Raw genomic sequence first — 18,445 nt, 5'->3', positions numbered from 1 at the left:
TGTCAATCTTGTTTTGTATTTAACGCCACTTTAAATGTGTACATGACACTGCAACAAAATTTCCCCATGGGGACAATAAAGTAAGTAAGTAAGTAAAGATGGAGGTGAGGGGTCTATGGTCCGTCAGCAGTGTGAACCATCAGCTAAACAGAAACTGATGAAATGTCTTAACTCCGAACACAATGGCGAGTGTTTCACGCTCTACCTGTGCATAATTGCTCTCAGCTTTACTTAAGGTTCGTGATGCGAAAGCAATTGGCCTTTCTTCACCTGATGGCATGATGTGTGAGACAACAGCACCAACGCCATAAGGCAATGCGTCACATGCCAACTGTAATGGCAAGTTGGGGTTGAAGTGGGTGAGGGCCTCTGACTGAGCTAAGACTGTTTTCACTTTCTTGAAGGCCTCCTCACATCTGACTGTACACTTCCACTGTTTGGTTTTGTTCAAAAGTTCATGCAGTGGCTTTAAAATGTAAGCTATGTTCAGCACAAACTTTGCATAGTACGTCAGTAGTCCTAAGAATGATCTCAGCTGACTCACGTTCTGTGGGGATGGAGCTTCTGTGACGGCCTTCACCTTTGATGGCGCTTTGTGGAGCCCCAAACTGTTGATGCGTGGCCCAGGTACTCAACAGAAGGCCAAAAAATTGCATTTGTCCTTCCGGACCCTCAGACCGTACTCCTCCAGTCTCTGTAGTGTACTGTCCAGGTTTCTGCTCGTCTTTGCTGGTGATGAGTAGATCATCGAGGTAACATTGGAACCCGGTGAGCCTTTTAGGTTTGTGTCCTCTTTTGCAACCATGTGAATTTCCTGCCAGTTTAGTTTGATATTTTCCAGCCATGTGCATCCTAGCAAAGCTGGATGGTTGCCTTTCACGATGTAGAGTGGTAGCTTTAACTTCTGTTTGTTGAGCTCCACTGTAACAATCACGCTTCCTCTCACTGGATGTTTTCAGCGTCATCATCGTGGGCTGTGGTGTGAGGTGATGTAGTTTCTCCTTGTACAGTTGAAGTCGGAAGTTTACATACACTTAGGATGGAGTCATTCAAACTCGTTTTTTAACCACTCCACACATTTCTTGTTAACAAACTATAGTTTTGGCAAGTCTGTTAGGACATCTACTTTCTGCATGACACAAGTAATTTGTCCAACAATTGTTTACAAACAGACTATTTCAATTATAATTCACTGTATCACAATTCCAGTAGGTCAGAAGTTTACATACACTAAGTTGACTGTGCCTTTAAACAGCTTGGAAAATTCCAGAAAATGATTTCATGGCTTTAGAAGCTTCTGATACGCTAATTAAGATCATTTGAGTCAATTGGAGGTGTACCTGTGGATGTATTTCAAGGCCTACCTTCAAACTCAGTGCCTCTTTGCTTGACATCATGGGAAAATCAAAAGAAATCAGCCAAGACCTCAGAAAAAGAATTGTAGACCTCCACAAGTCTGGTTCATCCTTGGAAGCTATTTCCAAACGCCTGAAAGTACCACGTTCATCTGTACAAACAATAGTACACAAGTATAAACACCATGGGACCATGCAGCCGTCATACCGCTCAGGAAAGAGAAGCATTCTGTCTCCTAGAGATTAATGTACTTTGGTGCGAAAAGTGCAAATCAATCCCAGAACAACAGCAAAGGACCTTGTGAAGATGCTGGAGGAAACAGGTACAAAAGTATCTATATAAAACAAGTCATATATCGACATAACCTGAAAGGCCGCTCAGCAAGGAAGAAGCCACTGCTCCAAAACTGCCATAAAAAAGCCAGACTACGGTTTGCAAATGCACATGGGGACAAAGATCGTACTTTTTGGAGAAATGTCCTCTGGTCTGATTAAACAAAAATAGAACTGTTTGGCCATAATGACCATCGTTATGTTTGGAGGATAAAGGGGGACGCTTGCAAGCTGAAGAACACCATCCCAACCGTGAAGCACGGGGGTGGCAGCATCATGCTGTGGGGGTGCTTTTCTGCAGGAGGGACTGGTGCACTTCACAAAATAGATGGCATCATGAGGAAGGAACATTTTGTGGATATATTGAAGCAACATCTCAAGACATCAGTCAGGAAGCTAAAGCTTGGTTGCAAATGTGTCTTCCAAATGGACAATGACCCCAAGCATACTTCCAAAGTTGTGCCAAAATGGCTTAAGGACAACAAAGTCAATGTATTGGAGTGGCCACCACAAAGCCCTGACCTCAATCCTATAGAAAATTTGTGGGCAGAACTGAAAAAGCGTGTGCGAGCAAGGAGGCCTACAAGCCTGACTCAGTTACACCAGCTCTGTCAGGAGGAATGGGCCAAAATTCACCCAACTTATTGTGGGAAGCTTGTGGAAGGCTACCCGAAACGTTTGACCCAAGTTAAACAATTTAAAGGCAATGCTACCAAATACTAATTGAGTGTATGTAAACTTCTGACCCACTGGGAATGTGATGAAATAAATAAAAGCTGAAATAAATCATTCTCTCTACTATTATTCTGACATTTCACATTCCTAAAATAAAGTGGTGATCCTAACTGACCTAAGAGAGGGAATTTTTACTAGGATTAAATGTCAGGAATTGTGAAAAACAGAGTTTAAATGTATTTGGCTAAGATGTAAACTTCCGACTTCAACTGTATATAGCCTCAGACAGCAAAGATACGGCTGCTCCAGCGTCCACTTGCATCCGTACTGCTTTTCCAAACAGTAGCGGTGTCACCCAGTATCCGTGTCCATTGTCTGAAATGGACAAAACATGCAAAGATTCTTCCCCTTCAGACAGGGTTTCACTTTGTTCATCCTCTGTGTGCTCCATTTTATGCACTTTCTTTTTGTACTTCCTGAAGTCGCTTTTCCTTTGTTCAGTACTTTTGTTTAATTGTCTTTTAGTTTTTACATGCACGTACGATGTGACCCTTTTTTCCACAACTTCTGCAGTCTAAGTCTTTGCACCAACACTCCTCTGCTTGGTGACCTGGTTTCCCACAGCAATAGCATGGCTTGCCACCTACTGCCTTGACTTTTAAATCCGTAGACACCTTATGCACTTGGGTCGATGCACTTAGCTGCTGTGCATTTTTATTTGCCATTTCCATTGTACTCACTTCTCTTGCTCTCTGCAATGTTAAGTTACTCTCAGTCAAAAGGCGTTTCTGAATTTCCTCGCTGTGCATGCCACATACTAAACTATCACGTTTCGTGTCACTCAGTGATCGCCCAAATTCACAGTGTTCAGATAACTGTTTCAATACAGCCATAAACTGTGAGATTGACTCCCCCTCCTCTTGATTTCTCTTATGAAACCTGAATCTCTCTGCAATTATCAGTGGTTTGGGAGAATAATGTCCTTTTATGGTAGCCACAATTTCATCATATGATTTATCACCAGGTTTTTCAGGCGTTACTAGGCTGCGCAGTAGATTTAATGTTTTTCCTCCCATAACAGTCAAATAATGTTGGCACAACTACTTCTGCCTTAATTCCATTTTCCAACACAAAGTACTCAAAACGTTCTGTGTAAGAAATCCATTGTTCCACAGATTCCTTAAATGTTCCTATATTTCCAACCAGTGCAGACATTTTCGGTTCATTATTTTTCTTTCTCACACTTTTTAGACGGTCCCTTACACACAGCCCCCTTTTTTTTCTCCCTTCTTTTCACTCACAGTGATTCCACTTTCTCCCGCAGCGAAACTCTTTCTGTCCCTCGAGGCTCTCGTCGCTGTGACATCGGAAGCTAGCTAGCATCACTCGACTGGCTAGCTCCACATTTTCTTTGCGTCTTTCTACAGCGAAAAAACTAAACTAACTAAACGTTTCCTCCTCGCCGCCAGTTCTGTTGTATCGCACACTGTTTTACTTATACAACTAATTTAAGGACATGAGACTGGAGTAGAAACTAACTTGGGCATTGTTTAATGTATTTCACAGAACAAAACATTCCAAGCACTCCAATGTACGTAAGCAGGGGGGCGTTACATGTGCCCTAAAGGGACAAACTAGAATATCAATACACAACAGAACAGTTTTATGCTTTTACATGTAGGCTAACATGTAGATAAAAGCTGGTGCATGTGTCAAGGATATTGTACATGTCAGTCTTATTTTAATGCATATCTGTGTGTGTGTATGTGTGTGTATGTGTATGTGTGTGTGTGTGGGTGTGTGTGTGTGTGTGTGTGTGCGTGCGGGTGTGTGCGCGCGCGTGTGTGTGTGTGAGTGTGTGTGTGTGTGAGAGAGTAGACTTGTGTAGCTGGGTTGATATGTGTAGGTGGGTTAGTAAGTGTATGTTGGCTGTTGTGTAAGCGGGTGTGTGTGCGGGTTGCATCCTTCCGTGGGTGGATTTCTGAGTGTAAGGGCTGTTCTTGTGTAGGAGGGTATGTGTGTTACCTGCTCTTATGCAATCACATTTTTGTGAATGTGTGAGTGTGTGTGTGTGTGTGTGTGTGTGTGTGTGTTGTGTGTGTGTGTGTGTGTGTGTGTGCGAGCACGCAAATGTGTGTGTGCAAACATGTGTGTGTGTGTGTGTGCAAATGTGTGTGCCTGTGTGTGTATCCAGGCTCTTACCGAGTAGGTAGACTTGCTGGTGATCTCTAGCAGCTTGTGTTTGGCCCTCCTCTCAGAGTCCCTGGCTTCCTGCAAGTCCTGCTTCAGCTGGGCAGCCTCCATCGCCCTGGAAGGAGGCATGGAGGAAGGGAGGGAGGTAGGGAGGGTGAGGGAGGGATAGAGAGGGGGGAGGGAGGGATAGAGAGGGGGGAGGGAGGCAGAGAGAGGGGGAGGGAGGGAGAGAAACGGGGTCAGCGAGACACATAAATAAATAAATAGATAGACGATTTGTATAGAGGCATTCCATGTAACACTTTTCTTTACCATGTAATTACCATTTCTTCATTAAATACAGAGTAAATAGCATGGGTGTGTGTGTGTGTGTGTGTTAGTGATGCGCGGGTTGACTCATAACCCGCAGTCCCTGTGGTTATATCCATGAAATATTGTGTGGTCGGGTTGAATAAAGAGAAAACAATACATAAGAAAAAATCCATAAATGCATCATTCTTGTGCAATTTATATCTATTGGCTACATTGCGGTTTTTCTTTCATTATTTTAAGGCTATCTGGCATTAGTGTGTAAGCCTAAGCTTTAGGGCCTTACTTTACGTGCGCCAAATAGAGATACACACCAAACACTTTTGGGAACAGGCAGAAAAAGTTAACGTCGATCCACTGAGGTAAAAATGACTATGTCTGAGTTTAATTCAATAAGAGAAAAGCTGCGAAATGGAGAGGGGGCTTCAAATAGGCCTATTGTACGTCAAGGGAACAGTAGCATACTGTTCAGATGGGTTAAATGGAAACTGAAATCTGGACACTGAATGTAGGTCTATAAACTCTCACATAGTCTTAATATTAACTCCTGCAGAATTAAGCATTTCTTGCAGTAAAATTATACACCAGATGTGGAGAAATATGATTGATTTATTTCGGCATCTTGAGAGAATGCGGAGTTAAAGACGATCTGAAGAGGTGCTATCTTCATCAGCATCAAAAAAGCTGATAGTATTTCAAGCACATAAAATATGCATCCAAGCTGAACTGAAATCTTATCAGAAACATCTTATGTCGTTTTCACAGCCTTCTATTTCCTTAAGGTTCCTGAGGTTGCAGAGGCTCTGTTGCGCCTTCTTCACCACACTGTCTGCGTGGGTGGACCATTTCAGTTTGTCGGTGATGTGTACGCCAAGGAACTTGAAGCTTTCCACCTTCTCCACTGTGGTCCCGTCAATGTGGATAGGGGGGTGCACCCTCTGCTGTTTCCTGAAGTTCACGATCATCTCCTTTGTTTTGTTGATGTTGAGTGAGAGGTTATTTTCCTGGCACCACACTCCCAGAGTCCTCACCTCCTCCCTGTAGGCGGTCTCGTCATTGTTGGTAATCAAGCCTACTTCTGTTGTGTCGTCTGCAAACTTGATGATTGAGTTGAAGGCATGCTTGGCCACGCAGTCATGGGTGAACAGGGAGTACAGGAGGGGGCTGAGCACGCACCCTTGTGGGAACCCAGTGTTGAGGATCAGCGAAGTGGAGATGTTGTTTCCTACCTTCGCCACCAGGGGGTGGCCCGTAAGGAAGTCCAGGACCCAGTTGCACAGGGTGGGGTTCAGACCCAGGGCCTCGAGCTTAATGATGAGCTTGGAGGGTACTATGGTGTTGAATGCTGAGCTATAGTCAATGAACAGCATTCTTACATATGTATTCCTCTTGTCCAGATGGGATAGGGCAGTGTGCAGTGTGATGGCAATTGCATCGTCTGTGGATCTATTGGGGCGGTAAGCAAATTGAAGTGGGTCTAGGGTGACAGGTGAGGTAGAGGTGATATGATCCTTGACTAGTCTCTCAAAGCACTTCATGATGACAGAGGTGAGTGCTACAGGGCGATAGTAATTTAGTTCAGTTACCTTTGCTTTCTTGAGTACAGGAACAATGGTGGCCCTCTTGAAGCATGTGGGAACAGCAGAATGGGAAAGGGAGAGATCGAATATGTCCATGAACACACCAGCCAGCTGGTCTGCACATGCTCTCAGGACGCGGCTAGGGATGCCGTCTGGGCCGGCAGCCTTGCAGGGGTTAACATGCTTAAATGTCTTAATCACGTCGGCCTACAGTCCTTGGTAGTGGGCCTCGTCAGTGGCACTGTGTTATCCTCAAAGCGGGTGAAGGTGTTTAGCTTGTCTGGAAGCGAGACGTCGGTGTCGGCGACGTGGCTGGTTTTCTTTTTGTAGTCCATGATTGTCTGTAGACCCTGCCACATACGTCTCGTGTCTAAGCCGTTGAATTGCGACTCCACTTTGTCTCTATACTGATGTTTTGCCAGTTTAATTGCCTTGCGGAGTGAGTAGCTACACTGTTTGTATTCTGCCATATTCCCAGTCACCTTGCCATGGTTGAATGCGGTGGTTCGCGCTTTCAGATTTGCACGAATGCTGCCGTCTATCCACGGTTTCTGGTTAGGGTAGGTTTTAATAGTCACAGTGGGCACAACATCACCTATACACTTCCTGATAAACTCAGTCACTGTTTCAGTGTATATGTCTAAATTATTTTCAGGAAGCTACCCGGAACATATCCCAGTCCGCGTGATCATAACAATCTTGAAGCGTGGATTCTGATTGGTCAGACCAGCGTTGAATAGTCCTTAGCACGGGTACTTCCTGTTTGAGTTTCTGCCTATAGGAAGGGAGAAGCAAAATGGAGTCGTGGTCAGATTTGCCGAAAGGAGGGCGGGGGAGGGCCTTATAACCATCCCGGAAGTTTGAATAGCAATGGTTGAGGATTTTAGCAGCGCGAGTACAACAGTCGATATGTTGATAGAACTTCGGCAGCCTAGTCCTCAAATTTGCTTTGTTAAAATCCCCAGCTACAATAAATGCAGCCTCAGGATATGTGGTTTCCAGTTTGCATAAGGTCCAGTGAAGTTCTTTGAGGGCCGTCGTGGTATCGGCTTAAGGAGGGATATACATGGCCGTGACTATAACCAAAGAAAATTATCCCAAGAGAGCCATGTTTCCGTGAAACAGAGTATGTTACAGGCCTTGATGTCTCTCTGGAAAGAAATCCTTGCCCGTAGTTCGTCGACTTTGTTAACCAAAGATTGAGCACCATTGAGCACCACTTTGAAAGCATGTGTTCTACTTTTTATTCTCTTGGGATCCAATTAGATAATGACCGATTATCGGTCGGGACGATATTTATGGCCGGTATTAGCCTTTCCTAGTCTATCAGCTATTGGCCCAGTATTGGCGCAGCCGATCTCCCCTTTATAGTGCCAGCACACTTGCCTCGTGTGAAACTCCTGCAAGCCGGAGCAACTCACTGCTAGTTAGCCTGTCCTCGAGGAACCTCTGGGCTGCTTGCCCAGCTACCCACTCATGCTGAATATAAATGTAGCACACTTTAATAATGCCCCATGGAATGTAGAAATGTTGAAAGTGTTAATTCATTTACTGTTAGGCAGTGTTGTAGTACTCAACCGGTCTCGAGTCCGGTCTCGAGACCACATATTGAGTGTCTCGGTCTTGTCTCAGTGTCGGAAACATTTGTACTTGGTCTTGACTCGTTCTCAGACAGTGAGGACTCGTGATTTCTTCCTGAGACCAGCTGAGTAAAAATCTCAAAATTATCAGCTTCCATTCAGTCAGCGCATTAAACTGCTTCGCCAGGCCAAATATATACACTCCTTTCTTGAAACATTAATATCTTAACAGCCTTTATATCTATTATAGACATGTTTGCGCAGTGGCGAACCTATAGGCCTTCAGTGTGTGACAGGTTTGTGATTCTGAAAGGACAGCAACCCTAATACCAGCGCACTCATGTAGGAGAGTGCACTTTTTGTAAACACAAAGGGCCAGTGGTGTAGTGTAGGGTATACGCAGGTATAAGCCGTATATACCCACTTTTGTTCAGTGGTTTTGAGAGTGAAAATCAGAAAAATCTATAGGAAAACTCATAAAACAAACATAGGAAAACATAGGATTTTTCACACAGGGTGTGTTTCCTTCGCTAGGCGGGCCGTTTGGGAACTTTTTGTCAAAATTAGAGTATGCCCACTTCTCCAGCTACCACTACACCACTGCATAAGGGCAACGGAAAGACAGCAGGCACACACAGCATGATGTTAAAGGATAAGCAGTCCATTAACTCAGACATAATAAGCCAGTAGCTCCCAATCATAAGAATACAAAAACACAACCATTAAGCATTTCCCAATTGAAATGTACAACTATTACTTCCCATTGCAAAAAACATTTCACGTTTAGCACACAAAGTACCCGGTGACCTAAAGTTTAAAGTGGAACTGACAGTGTTTTAACTACTTTGCAGATATGAAACAAACAATCATAATATCAGTCAAAACTATCAAATTACTAGTTTATACTACAAAACCAACTTTATAAAGTTTTAAAAATAGGTTATATTTGATACAACGTTCCATGACGTACACTAAAAAATTGTTGGCAGAATAGATGGATGCAGTTCAACGCATGATTAATATAATTCACCAATACATTTCTTGGTAGTCCAAAAAATATTGCTATCAGGTTGTAAATCACAGCTGGCCTGGGACATTGTTTGCTGCCTCCATTCGGGATGCACTGTTTCAGTTTCAATGACTCAATATTCTGGACAAAAACTGAAGAATGTAACTAAGGCTGGGAATGTCAATACAATCAAACTAGCAAGGGCAATGATCACAAGTCAGTCACAACGTGGCTAATAGGCTAGCGTATCTATTTATGTAGCAAGCTAAAAACACAGAGCCTAACGTTAGCTAGATAGCTAGCTAGCAGGCTGCTAGGAGGATGTCTTGTCATGCGATTGGAGGAGTGGGTGAGTGTGTGATTGACTTTTTCCCCTCATATTGTTTTTTGGTGGCTATACACAGCTAGAGTTGCATGTGTCATTTGGTTAGCGAGCAAGAACTTGAATGACTGTTATACAGTTAGCATATCTCTTGCGTTCGCAAATTGACTCTGGCTATCTACTCCGATTTCAGAGCACTCTCGTTTGAGTGTGCCAGAGCGCAGAACAACTGATGAATTTACGAACGTGCAACACCTGCTGAATATGACCGGTGTCAGTAAAATAAGTAATAGTTAGTCAAGAATGCTCTAAATAACATCTAAACAGCCTAACCAGCTTTGCTACAAGACAATGCAAATAGTCCAGGTAGCCATTTGATTAGCTGTTCAGGAGTCTTATGGCTTGGGGGTAGAAGCTGTTAAGAAGCCTTTTGGACCTAGACTTGACGCTCCGGTACCGCTTGCCGTGCGGTAGCAGAGAGAACAGTCTATGACTAGGGTGGCTGGAGTCTTTGACAATTTTTAGGGCCTTCCTCTGACACCGCATGGTATAGAGGTCCTGGATGGCAGGAAGCTTGGCCCCAGTGATGTACTGGGCCGTACGCACTACCCTCTGTAGTGCCTTGCGGTCGGAGGCCGAGCAGTTGCCATACCAGGCAGTGATGCAACCAGTCAGGATGCTCTCGATGGTGCAGCTGTATAACTTTTTGAGGATCTGAGGACCCATGCCAAATCTTTTCAGTCTCCTGAGGGGGAATAGGCTTTGTCGTGCCCTCTTCACGACTGTCTTGGTGTGTTTGGACCATGAACATCATTGAAAATAATAATATAATTATCATAATTGTTATATTATTATTATATTTATTTTATAAATCCTTAGCCCTTCTCTGAAGGCGTTTAAGGCCAATTTTCCCCCACTGTGTTTGGGTTAGTAATAATTTGTAGAGTGGCTCTATTTTCCCTTAGCATGCATTTTTTCACTATTCTGAATGTCTAAATAATCCATATCTTGTTCTGAAATATGAACACAGAACTACTAGACATTTTGAACTCTTATTATGGTGGTGATTTGACAAAATTGCAATCATGGTCTTGAATTGGACTCGCATTTTTCTGGTCTCTGTCTCGGACCCCTTGTCCCCCTCCGGTCTTGGTCTTGACTCAGACTCGATTTGCTCCGGTCTTGGTCTTGAATCGGTCTCTTTAGGTGGTCTCAAACACAACACTGCTGTTAGGCAAAACAATGTCCATACAGGCTGCAGCACTTCACAAAGCAACATACCGGTAGCATGCTTGCTAACTAGCTAGGTTAACAACAACATTCAGCATTCATAGAGCTAACTTTGCTAGTTATGAAGCTTACGTCAGTTCACTATTTGCGATAGCTAATGTGCAAAATATACTAATTTCAAAGCTGATTGTCAATGACTTGTCTTTCCCTTGCCGAGCCAAAATGCCTGCCTACAAAACTCACGAGTGGTGTCTTTTCTCTATAAAAGAAGACAATAAGCTACTTCTGTGAAAGTTTTGTTGATCAGTAGGCCTAACATGGTCCCAAATTAAAGGGACACCGATTGTTTGTCATCTGTTGCCCCATAGACCACTGAAATAAGCCAAAACGCCCTCAATAACTCACTGCATGCACACAGTCCTATTGAATATGAATTCACCTGTATTGTGAGTAGGCCTATGCCCAGTTTATCATGAGATTTACCGTTCAAATAAATGATTACCACTATGTTGTTATGTAGTTACATTGTTAGAAAACAAAGTCAAATTGATTGTATGGCTGTATTATTGATTTGTTAATGCATATATGGCTGTCTCTGGGAAAATGTACCATCAAAATGTTTACATTTAATTATATTTATTATTATCATCATAAAATATCTGCCATTGGCCTCCTTGTCTCCCAAATATCAGTACCTTAAAAACCCATATTGGTCGTTCTCTACATCCAATGCACATCTTGTTGTGCTATTTTTCACCCCAAAAAAATAAATTGAAGTTTTGCAACATTTTTTAAATTTTAAATTTTTGTCATTTAGCAGACGCTCTTATCCAGGGTAGTGAGTGCATACATTTTCATATTTTTCATACTGGTCCCCCGTGGGAATCAAACCCACAACTCTGGAATTGCAAGCGCCATTCTCTACCAACTGAGCCACACGGGACCATCCATTCAACTCACCTCCTCTCTGACTCATCAGCCATCTTGAGGGCCATCATCTCCGCCTCCAGCATCTTCTGCTCCATCATTCTCCTCTCTTCCTCTGAGCGGATGGCTGTCACCTTGATACGCTGCATTTCGGCCTCGGCCTCGCTAGCCTTCTGGGACAGTAGCTTAGCTTCCTCCTCAGCTATCTGGGCTTTCTCAGCCAGGAGATCTGCTGTCTCCTCAGAACGAAGCTAGAGAGGGGGAAAGAAACAAGACATAACATGTTCATAGAAGTTAATAAACATTCATAAAGCAGTTTAGCCTCCTCCTCAGCTTGTCTGCTGTCTCCCCACTACGCAGCTACAAAGAGGGATGGAAACAGAAATAAGGCCTTCATAAGCTGTTCATAAGCAGTTCATAAGCAGTTCATAAACATTCATAAAGCAGCTACGTGGGCCTTCTCTGCCAGTGGGTCTGCTGTCTCATCTGAAAGCAGTAAGAGGGAGGGAGGGGGTAAGAGAGAAAAACACACAAATCATTAACCACATATTTTGCCTTAGCAGAACGATTGCAAATCTAAATTATTTGGATTAATAAGGTGTATTTCTTTAAGCATCAGGACCCAAAATCCCTGGGTAAACCATCCCTTCTCCTAGTAAACAATCTACTTATATGAGATGTGTCTGAGTCTAGGAACACCCCACTGGGTTAAAAAAATTATATACAAATAAAAAAAGGAACACCCCACTGGTCTTACCAGAGCATCATTGGCCATGTGGGCTTCATCCTGTAGCTGCATCAGTCTCCTCTCCAGATCATCCCTGGCTCTCTCTGCCGCCTCTCTCAGGTGCTTCTCCCTCTCTAACCGCTGCCTCTCCACCTAGACACAGACAGAGAGAGGCGGGGGCGTAAGCAGGTTACAGGTTCCACCGAGAGGGACATAGTCAGGATCACAAAGAGACAGAGGACAAAGGTAACGATGAACAAGAGGGACAAGAGCTGCAGCTGTAAAGGCAGAAAGAGGAGCACAGAGACAGTCGGGGTGGTAAACCACCTCCATGTCTCTTCCAACGACTCGGCCTCCATTGACCATTCTGTTCATACCCGTTTCCTGGCCCTCTCCTCTCGGGCCATGGCCTTCATCTGCTGCACCTCTAGAGAGTCCACCCTCCTCCTCCGCATGAACAGGTCATGGTTCCCCATGCACAGCTGCAGGATCTTGAGTGGAACAATTAGGTGAGTTTAAGTACACTTAAAGGTCCAATGCAGCCATTTGTATCTCAATTTCAAATAATTTCTGGGTAACAACGAAGTACCTTACTGTAATTGTTTTGAATTAAAATGGTCAAAAAGAAACAAAAATTGCTTCTTAGTAAAATTCAATTTCTCAAGCAAGAGAGGGGCAAGAGTGTGGAGGGGAAAACTGAAAACCAGCTGTTATTGGCAGAGTGGTTTGGAATGCTATTTTTTATTGGTCTATTAACTAATTTACTACCTCCAAAGTTCCATCCCAACAAAACAGGCTGATATTTCAGGCGGTCTTTTCAAACAGCTCTTACACTAAAAGGGCAGTATCATCATTTTCAGAATTTCACAGTATTATTCCAACCCTTATAGTGTGGAAATATACACTGAGTGTACAAAACATTATGAACACTATTCCTAATATTGAGTTGCACCCTTCCCTTTGCCCTCAGAACAGCCTCAATTCGTCGGGGCATGGACTCAACAAGGTGTTGAAAGCGTTCCACAGGGATGCTGGCCCATATTGACTCCAACGCTTCCCACAGTTGTGTCAAGTTGGCTGGATGTCCTTTGGGTGGTGGATCATTCTCAGCAGCATTGCAGTTTTTGACACAAACCAGTGCGCCTGGCACCTACTACCATACCCTGTTCAAAGGCACTTACATATTTTGGCTTGCCCATTCACCCTCTGAATGGCACAAATATACAATCCATGTCTCAATTGTCTCAAGGCTTAAAAATCCTTCTTTAACCTGTCTCCTCCCCTTCATCTACACTGATTTGAAGTGGATTTAACAGGTGACCTCAATAAGGGATCAAAGCTTTCACCTGGATTTACCTGGTCATTCTATGTCATGGAAAGGGTTTTGTACATTCAGTGTATAAAACACAGAAATCTAGTTTTTGACTGCACTGGGCCTTTAAAAACAAGAAACTAACTCTCACATAATAATACATTCAGAAAATAAAAGAATGTTTCGTTTTCATCACTGTACTCACCAACTTGTTAACCCTCAACTTGGAGGAGTTGAACTTGAACACGTCTGTTTTCTTATCCAGAGGCTTTATGGCAAACTTGATCAGAAAGAAGACAAGACACAATAAAACCTCAAAGTAAGAGGTTACACAATCTGTAAAAACAGACTTGTTCCATTCAGGGTTGGGGTCAATTCCATTTAAATTCAGTCAACTCAGAAAGTAAACCGCATTGAACATTTGAATTTCTGTTTAATTCCCGCGTTGACTGGACTGAAATGGAACTGACCCCAATCCTGGTCCAATTTCAGAGGCTGTAGGAGGAACGATCCAGTACCTCTCTGTCGCTGTAGGAGATGTTGCGGATCTCATTCCAGGGGAAGGAACATTTGGGGGTCAATTTGTTGTCTGGATCGTAGATATGTAGACCCAAGGCATCCACTCCCAGCAGGAGATCAGTTCCCTTCTTGTTCTGGGGGAAACAAAAGAACAGAGTGATGAACGAAGGAAGCGAGGATGAAACAAAGAAAGTTATATAGATAGCCACACACACCCTAATGAAGAACATTTAATTCCATATTGTTTCTTTAACCAGGATAGTCCAATCTGTGACTTAGTAACACTTTCCACTATTTTCCAGGAAGTCTTGGGTGGTGAATGAGAATAGGAAACAAAGCCCTCAGCATTTACTGGATCTTTGCTTAGACACCCAGGTAAGTAGCTGTGGGACTATCAGACTTCACTCTAGTGTCTGTTTGTCTTTCTGACAGACACAATTAATTACTCTCCTTTATGCTAATAAACACCAGCTGTGATACAAAGTAGTGGTCTTTATTGACTGTTCTACACTCCAGTGTATATCTGTCTGACAGGCAGTAGTGGTAGTGGCACAGCCTGGCAACACAATTCATTAGAGAGCTGGGCAATACTGTCAAAAATCCATATTGCGATAAATTGACTAAATTGATGAGATAACGATAAATAGAATGATAAGTTTATAACATTAATGTGCACCACAGTTTGTTTTATTATCCTTTACAACTATTACTACTAGTTTGATAGTTGTAGCCATCAATTGTCCCACTAACAATCACCCATATTAGCAAACTCATTTCATTTCAAAGGCTACTTATCATAATGAACGATATCAGCAAAATGCCTGAGATAAGTGATTGGTATGGTCGGTGTTGATCATTTTCGGTTTATCCTCCCAGCTCTAATTCATTACTCTCTTTTATTCTGATAAATACTAGTTGTAATACAAGGTACTGTTCTTGGTTTTGTTCATCTAAGACCTTAACCTACATGAATTACTAATGTTGAGTAAGTTTGATGTGCTACTTAGAATGCCCTGGTCTTTTAGAGTAGACATTGATTACCGCAGTAGGCTATATTATGTCACTTCAAGAGAGAAACTGATTAAATGAGACATGAATATATATGTTCTATCAGTGGGTAAAATACAAAAGATCGCCAAATCAGCCAATAGATGGTATGGGCATACTCTAGAACACAACCATCCGTGTATATCATCATGACAAAGTATATATTTCGCTTAGATGTGCTCAATCTAGATAGAGTACCAAATTATTCAACTTAGTTTCTCCTTCAAGTACCATCTCGCAATACGCCCTGTGTGTCTGTGGGAAATGTGGGAAAGGGCCTTTGTTGCCATAGCAACATACTCTGCACTCGCTCTGGGCAGAGGCAAACTGCAAGTTGAACTCTGTGAGACAGACTCCTAAATTGATAGTGCAGTTTGTTTAGGTAAAAGCTAGCAACTCTGAACAAAAATATAAACGCAACATGTAAAGTGTTGGTCCAGTGTTTCAGCAAAATCTTTGAAATTGTTGCATTTTGAGTTATACGCTAAACAAAAATATAAACGCAACATGCACCAATTTCAAAGATTTTACTGAGTTACAGTTCATATAAGGAAATCAGTCAACTGAAATAAGTTAATTAGGTCCTTAATCTATGGATTTCACATGAATGGGAATACAGATACAGAGGCTTGCGAAAGTATTCACCCCCCTTGGCATTTTTCCTATTTTGTTGCCTTACAACCTGGAATTAAAATAGATTTTTTGGGGGGTTTGTATTATTTGATTTACACAACATGCCTACCACTTTGAAGATGCAAAATATGTTTTATTGTGAAACAAACAAGAAATAAGAAAAAAAACAACTGAAAACTTGAGCGTGCATAACTATTCACCCCCCCAAAGTCAATACTTTATAGAGCCACCTTTTGCAGCAACAACAGCTGCAAGTCTCTTGGGGTGTGTCTCCATAAGCTTGGCACAACTAGCCACTGGGATTTCTGCCCATTCTTCAAGGCAAAACTGTTCCAGCTCCTTCAAGTTGGATGGGTTCTGCTGGTGTACAGCAATCTTTAAGTCATACCACAGATTCTCAATTGGATTGAGGTCTGGGCTTTGACTAGGCCATTCCAATACATTTAAATGTTTCCCCTTAAACCACTCGAGTGTTGCTTAAGCAGTATGCCTTGGGTCATTGTCCTGCTGGAAGGTGAACTTCCGTCCCAGTCTCAAATCTCTGGAAGACTGAAACAGGTTTCCCTCAAGAATTTCCCTGTATTTAGCGCCATCCATCATTCCTCCAATTCTGACCAGTTTCCCAGTCTCTGCCGATGAAAAACATCCCCACAGCATGATGCTGCCACCACCATGCTTCACTGTGGGGATGGTGTTCTCGGGGTGATGAGAGGTGTTGGTTTTGGTTTTGCTTAGTGGTGTTACAGACTCTGGGGCCTTTCAGAACAGGTGTATATATACTGAGATGATGTGACACTTAGAATGCACACAGGTAGACTTTATTTAACTAATTATGTGACTTCTGAAGGTAATTGGCTGCACCAGATCTTATTTAGGGGCTTCATAGCAAAGGGGGTGAATACATATGCACGCACCACTTTTCCGTTATTTCTTTCTTTGAATTTTCTGAAACAAGTTATTTTTTTCATTTCACTTCACCAATTTGGACTATTTTGTGTATGTCCATTACATGAAATCCAAATAAACATCAATTTAAATTACAGGTTGTAATGCAACAAAATAGGAAATACTTTTGCAAGGCACTGTATACATCTGTTGGTCACAGATACCTTTAAAAAAGAAAGTAGGGGCGTGAATCAGAAAACGACTCAGAATCTGGTGTGACCACCATTTGTCTCATGCAGCACAACACTGTTGATTGCGGCCTGTGGATTGTTATCCCACTCCTCTTCAATGGCTGTGCGAAGTTGCTGGATATTGGCGGGAACTGGAACACGATGTCATACACGTCGATCCAAAGTGTCCCAAACATGCTCAATGAGTGACATGTCTGGTGAGTATGCAGGCCATGGAAGAACTGGGACATTTTCAGCTTCCAGGAATTGTGTGCAGATCCTCACGACATGGGGCCGTGCATTATCATGCTGAAACATGAGGTGATGTCGGCGGATGAATAGCAGGACAATGGGCCTCAGGATCTCATCACGGTATCTCTGTGCATTCAAATTGCCGTCGACAAAATGCAATTGTGTTCATTGAACGTAGCTTATTCCTGCCCATACCATAACCCCACTGCCACCATGGGCACTCTGTTCACAACGTTGAGCAAACCGTTCGCCCACAAGTCTGCCATCTGCCCGGTACAGTTGAAATCTGGATTAATCCGTGAAGAGCACACTTGTCCAGCATGCCAGTGGCCATCAAATGTAATAATCTGCCCACTGAAGTCGGTTACGACGCCGAACTGCAGTCAGGTCAAGACCCTGGTGAGAACGACGAGCACGTAGATGAGCTTCCCTGAGAATGTTTCTGACAGTTTATGCATAAATTTTTCGGTTGTGCAAACCTACAGTTTCATCAGGTGGCTGGTCTCAGACAATCCCGCAGGTGAAGAAGCCGGATGTAGAGGTCCTGGGCTAGCGTGGTTACATTTATTCTGCGGTTGTGAGGCCGGTTGGACGTAATTCTCTAAAAACGACGTTGGAGGCAGCTTACGGTAGAGAAATTAACATGAAATTATCTGGCAGGCAACAGCTCTGGTGGACATTCCTGCAGTCAGCATGCCAATTGCACGTTCCCTCAAAACTTGAGACATCTGTGGCATTGTGTTGTGTGACAAACTGCACATTTTAGAATGGCCTTTTATTGTCCTCATCACAAGGTGCACCGGTGTCATGATCATGCTGTTTAATCAGCTTCTTGATATGCCAAACCTGTCAGGTGGATGGATTATCTTGGCAAAGGAGAAATGCTCACTAACAGGGATGTAAACAAATTTTGCAAAAAATGTAGAGACATTTGAAAATGTCTCGCTCTTTTATTCAGCTCATGAAACATTGGACCAACACTTTACATGTTGCGTTTATATTTTTGTTCAGTGTACTTCACATGCTGATAATGTCTTTGGTAGTATTGTGTGTAGCTACGTTTGCTAGCTAGCTAGACAGCCCGGAGAGAGCACTGCATTGTGGGTTTTGTAGTCGACTTGAGCTACAACAGATTTCCACAACGATTTTCACATTGCTACCAACCTTGTTATAACGACAAAATGAAACGTTTTTTCCCCCAATATCCTTTTCACATATTAGTGCTATTTAACACTGTTTAACACTGTTAATCACAGGAATTAGTGGTTTGGGGTGGATTATCCCTTTAAAGAACATAATGATGAAGTAGTAATATTGCAGTAATCAA

At 42.8% G+C, this 18,445-nt stretch overlaps 1 protein-coding gene across 1 annotated transcript in view; it reads right to left on the bottom strand.

Moving 5' to 3' along the window:
* Positions 1-18,445, bottom strand: part of nf2a (NF2, moesin-ezrin-radixin like (MERLIN) tumor suppressor a) — a 62,252-nt gene that overhangs the window by 17,655 nt on the left and 26,152 nt on the right. Inside the window, exons 8-13 of the mRNA XM_041901667.2 lie at positions 14,071-14,205; positions 13,758-13,832; positions 12,618-12,731; positions 12,271-12,393; positions 11,547-11,764; positions 4,566-4,671 (exon numbers count right to left, since the gene is read on the bottom strand). Of these exons, the coding sequence (XP_041757601.1) occupies positions 4,566-4,671; positions 11,547-11,764; positions 12,271-12,393; positions 12,618-12,731; positions 13,758-13,832; positions 14,071-14,205 (771 nt within the window). The remainder of the gene's footprint in view (positions 1-4,565; positions 4,672-11,546; positions 11,765-12,270; positions 12,394-12,617; positions 12,732-13,757; positions 13,833-14,070; positions 14,206-18,445) is intronic.

Source organism: Coregonus clupeaformis, chromosome 16 (genome assembly GCF_020615455.1).
Source record: "Coregonus clupeaformis isolate EN_2021a chromosome 16, ASM2061545v1, whole genome shotgun sequence".
NCBI classification, from domain to species: domain Eukaryota; kingdom Metazoa; phylum Chordata; class Actinopteri; order Salmoniformes; family Salmonidae; genus Coregonus; species Coregonus clupeaformis.
This window is presented reverse-complemented; position numbering and strand designations above follow the sequence as displayed.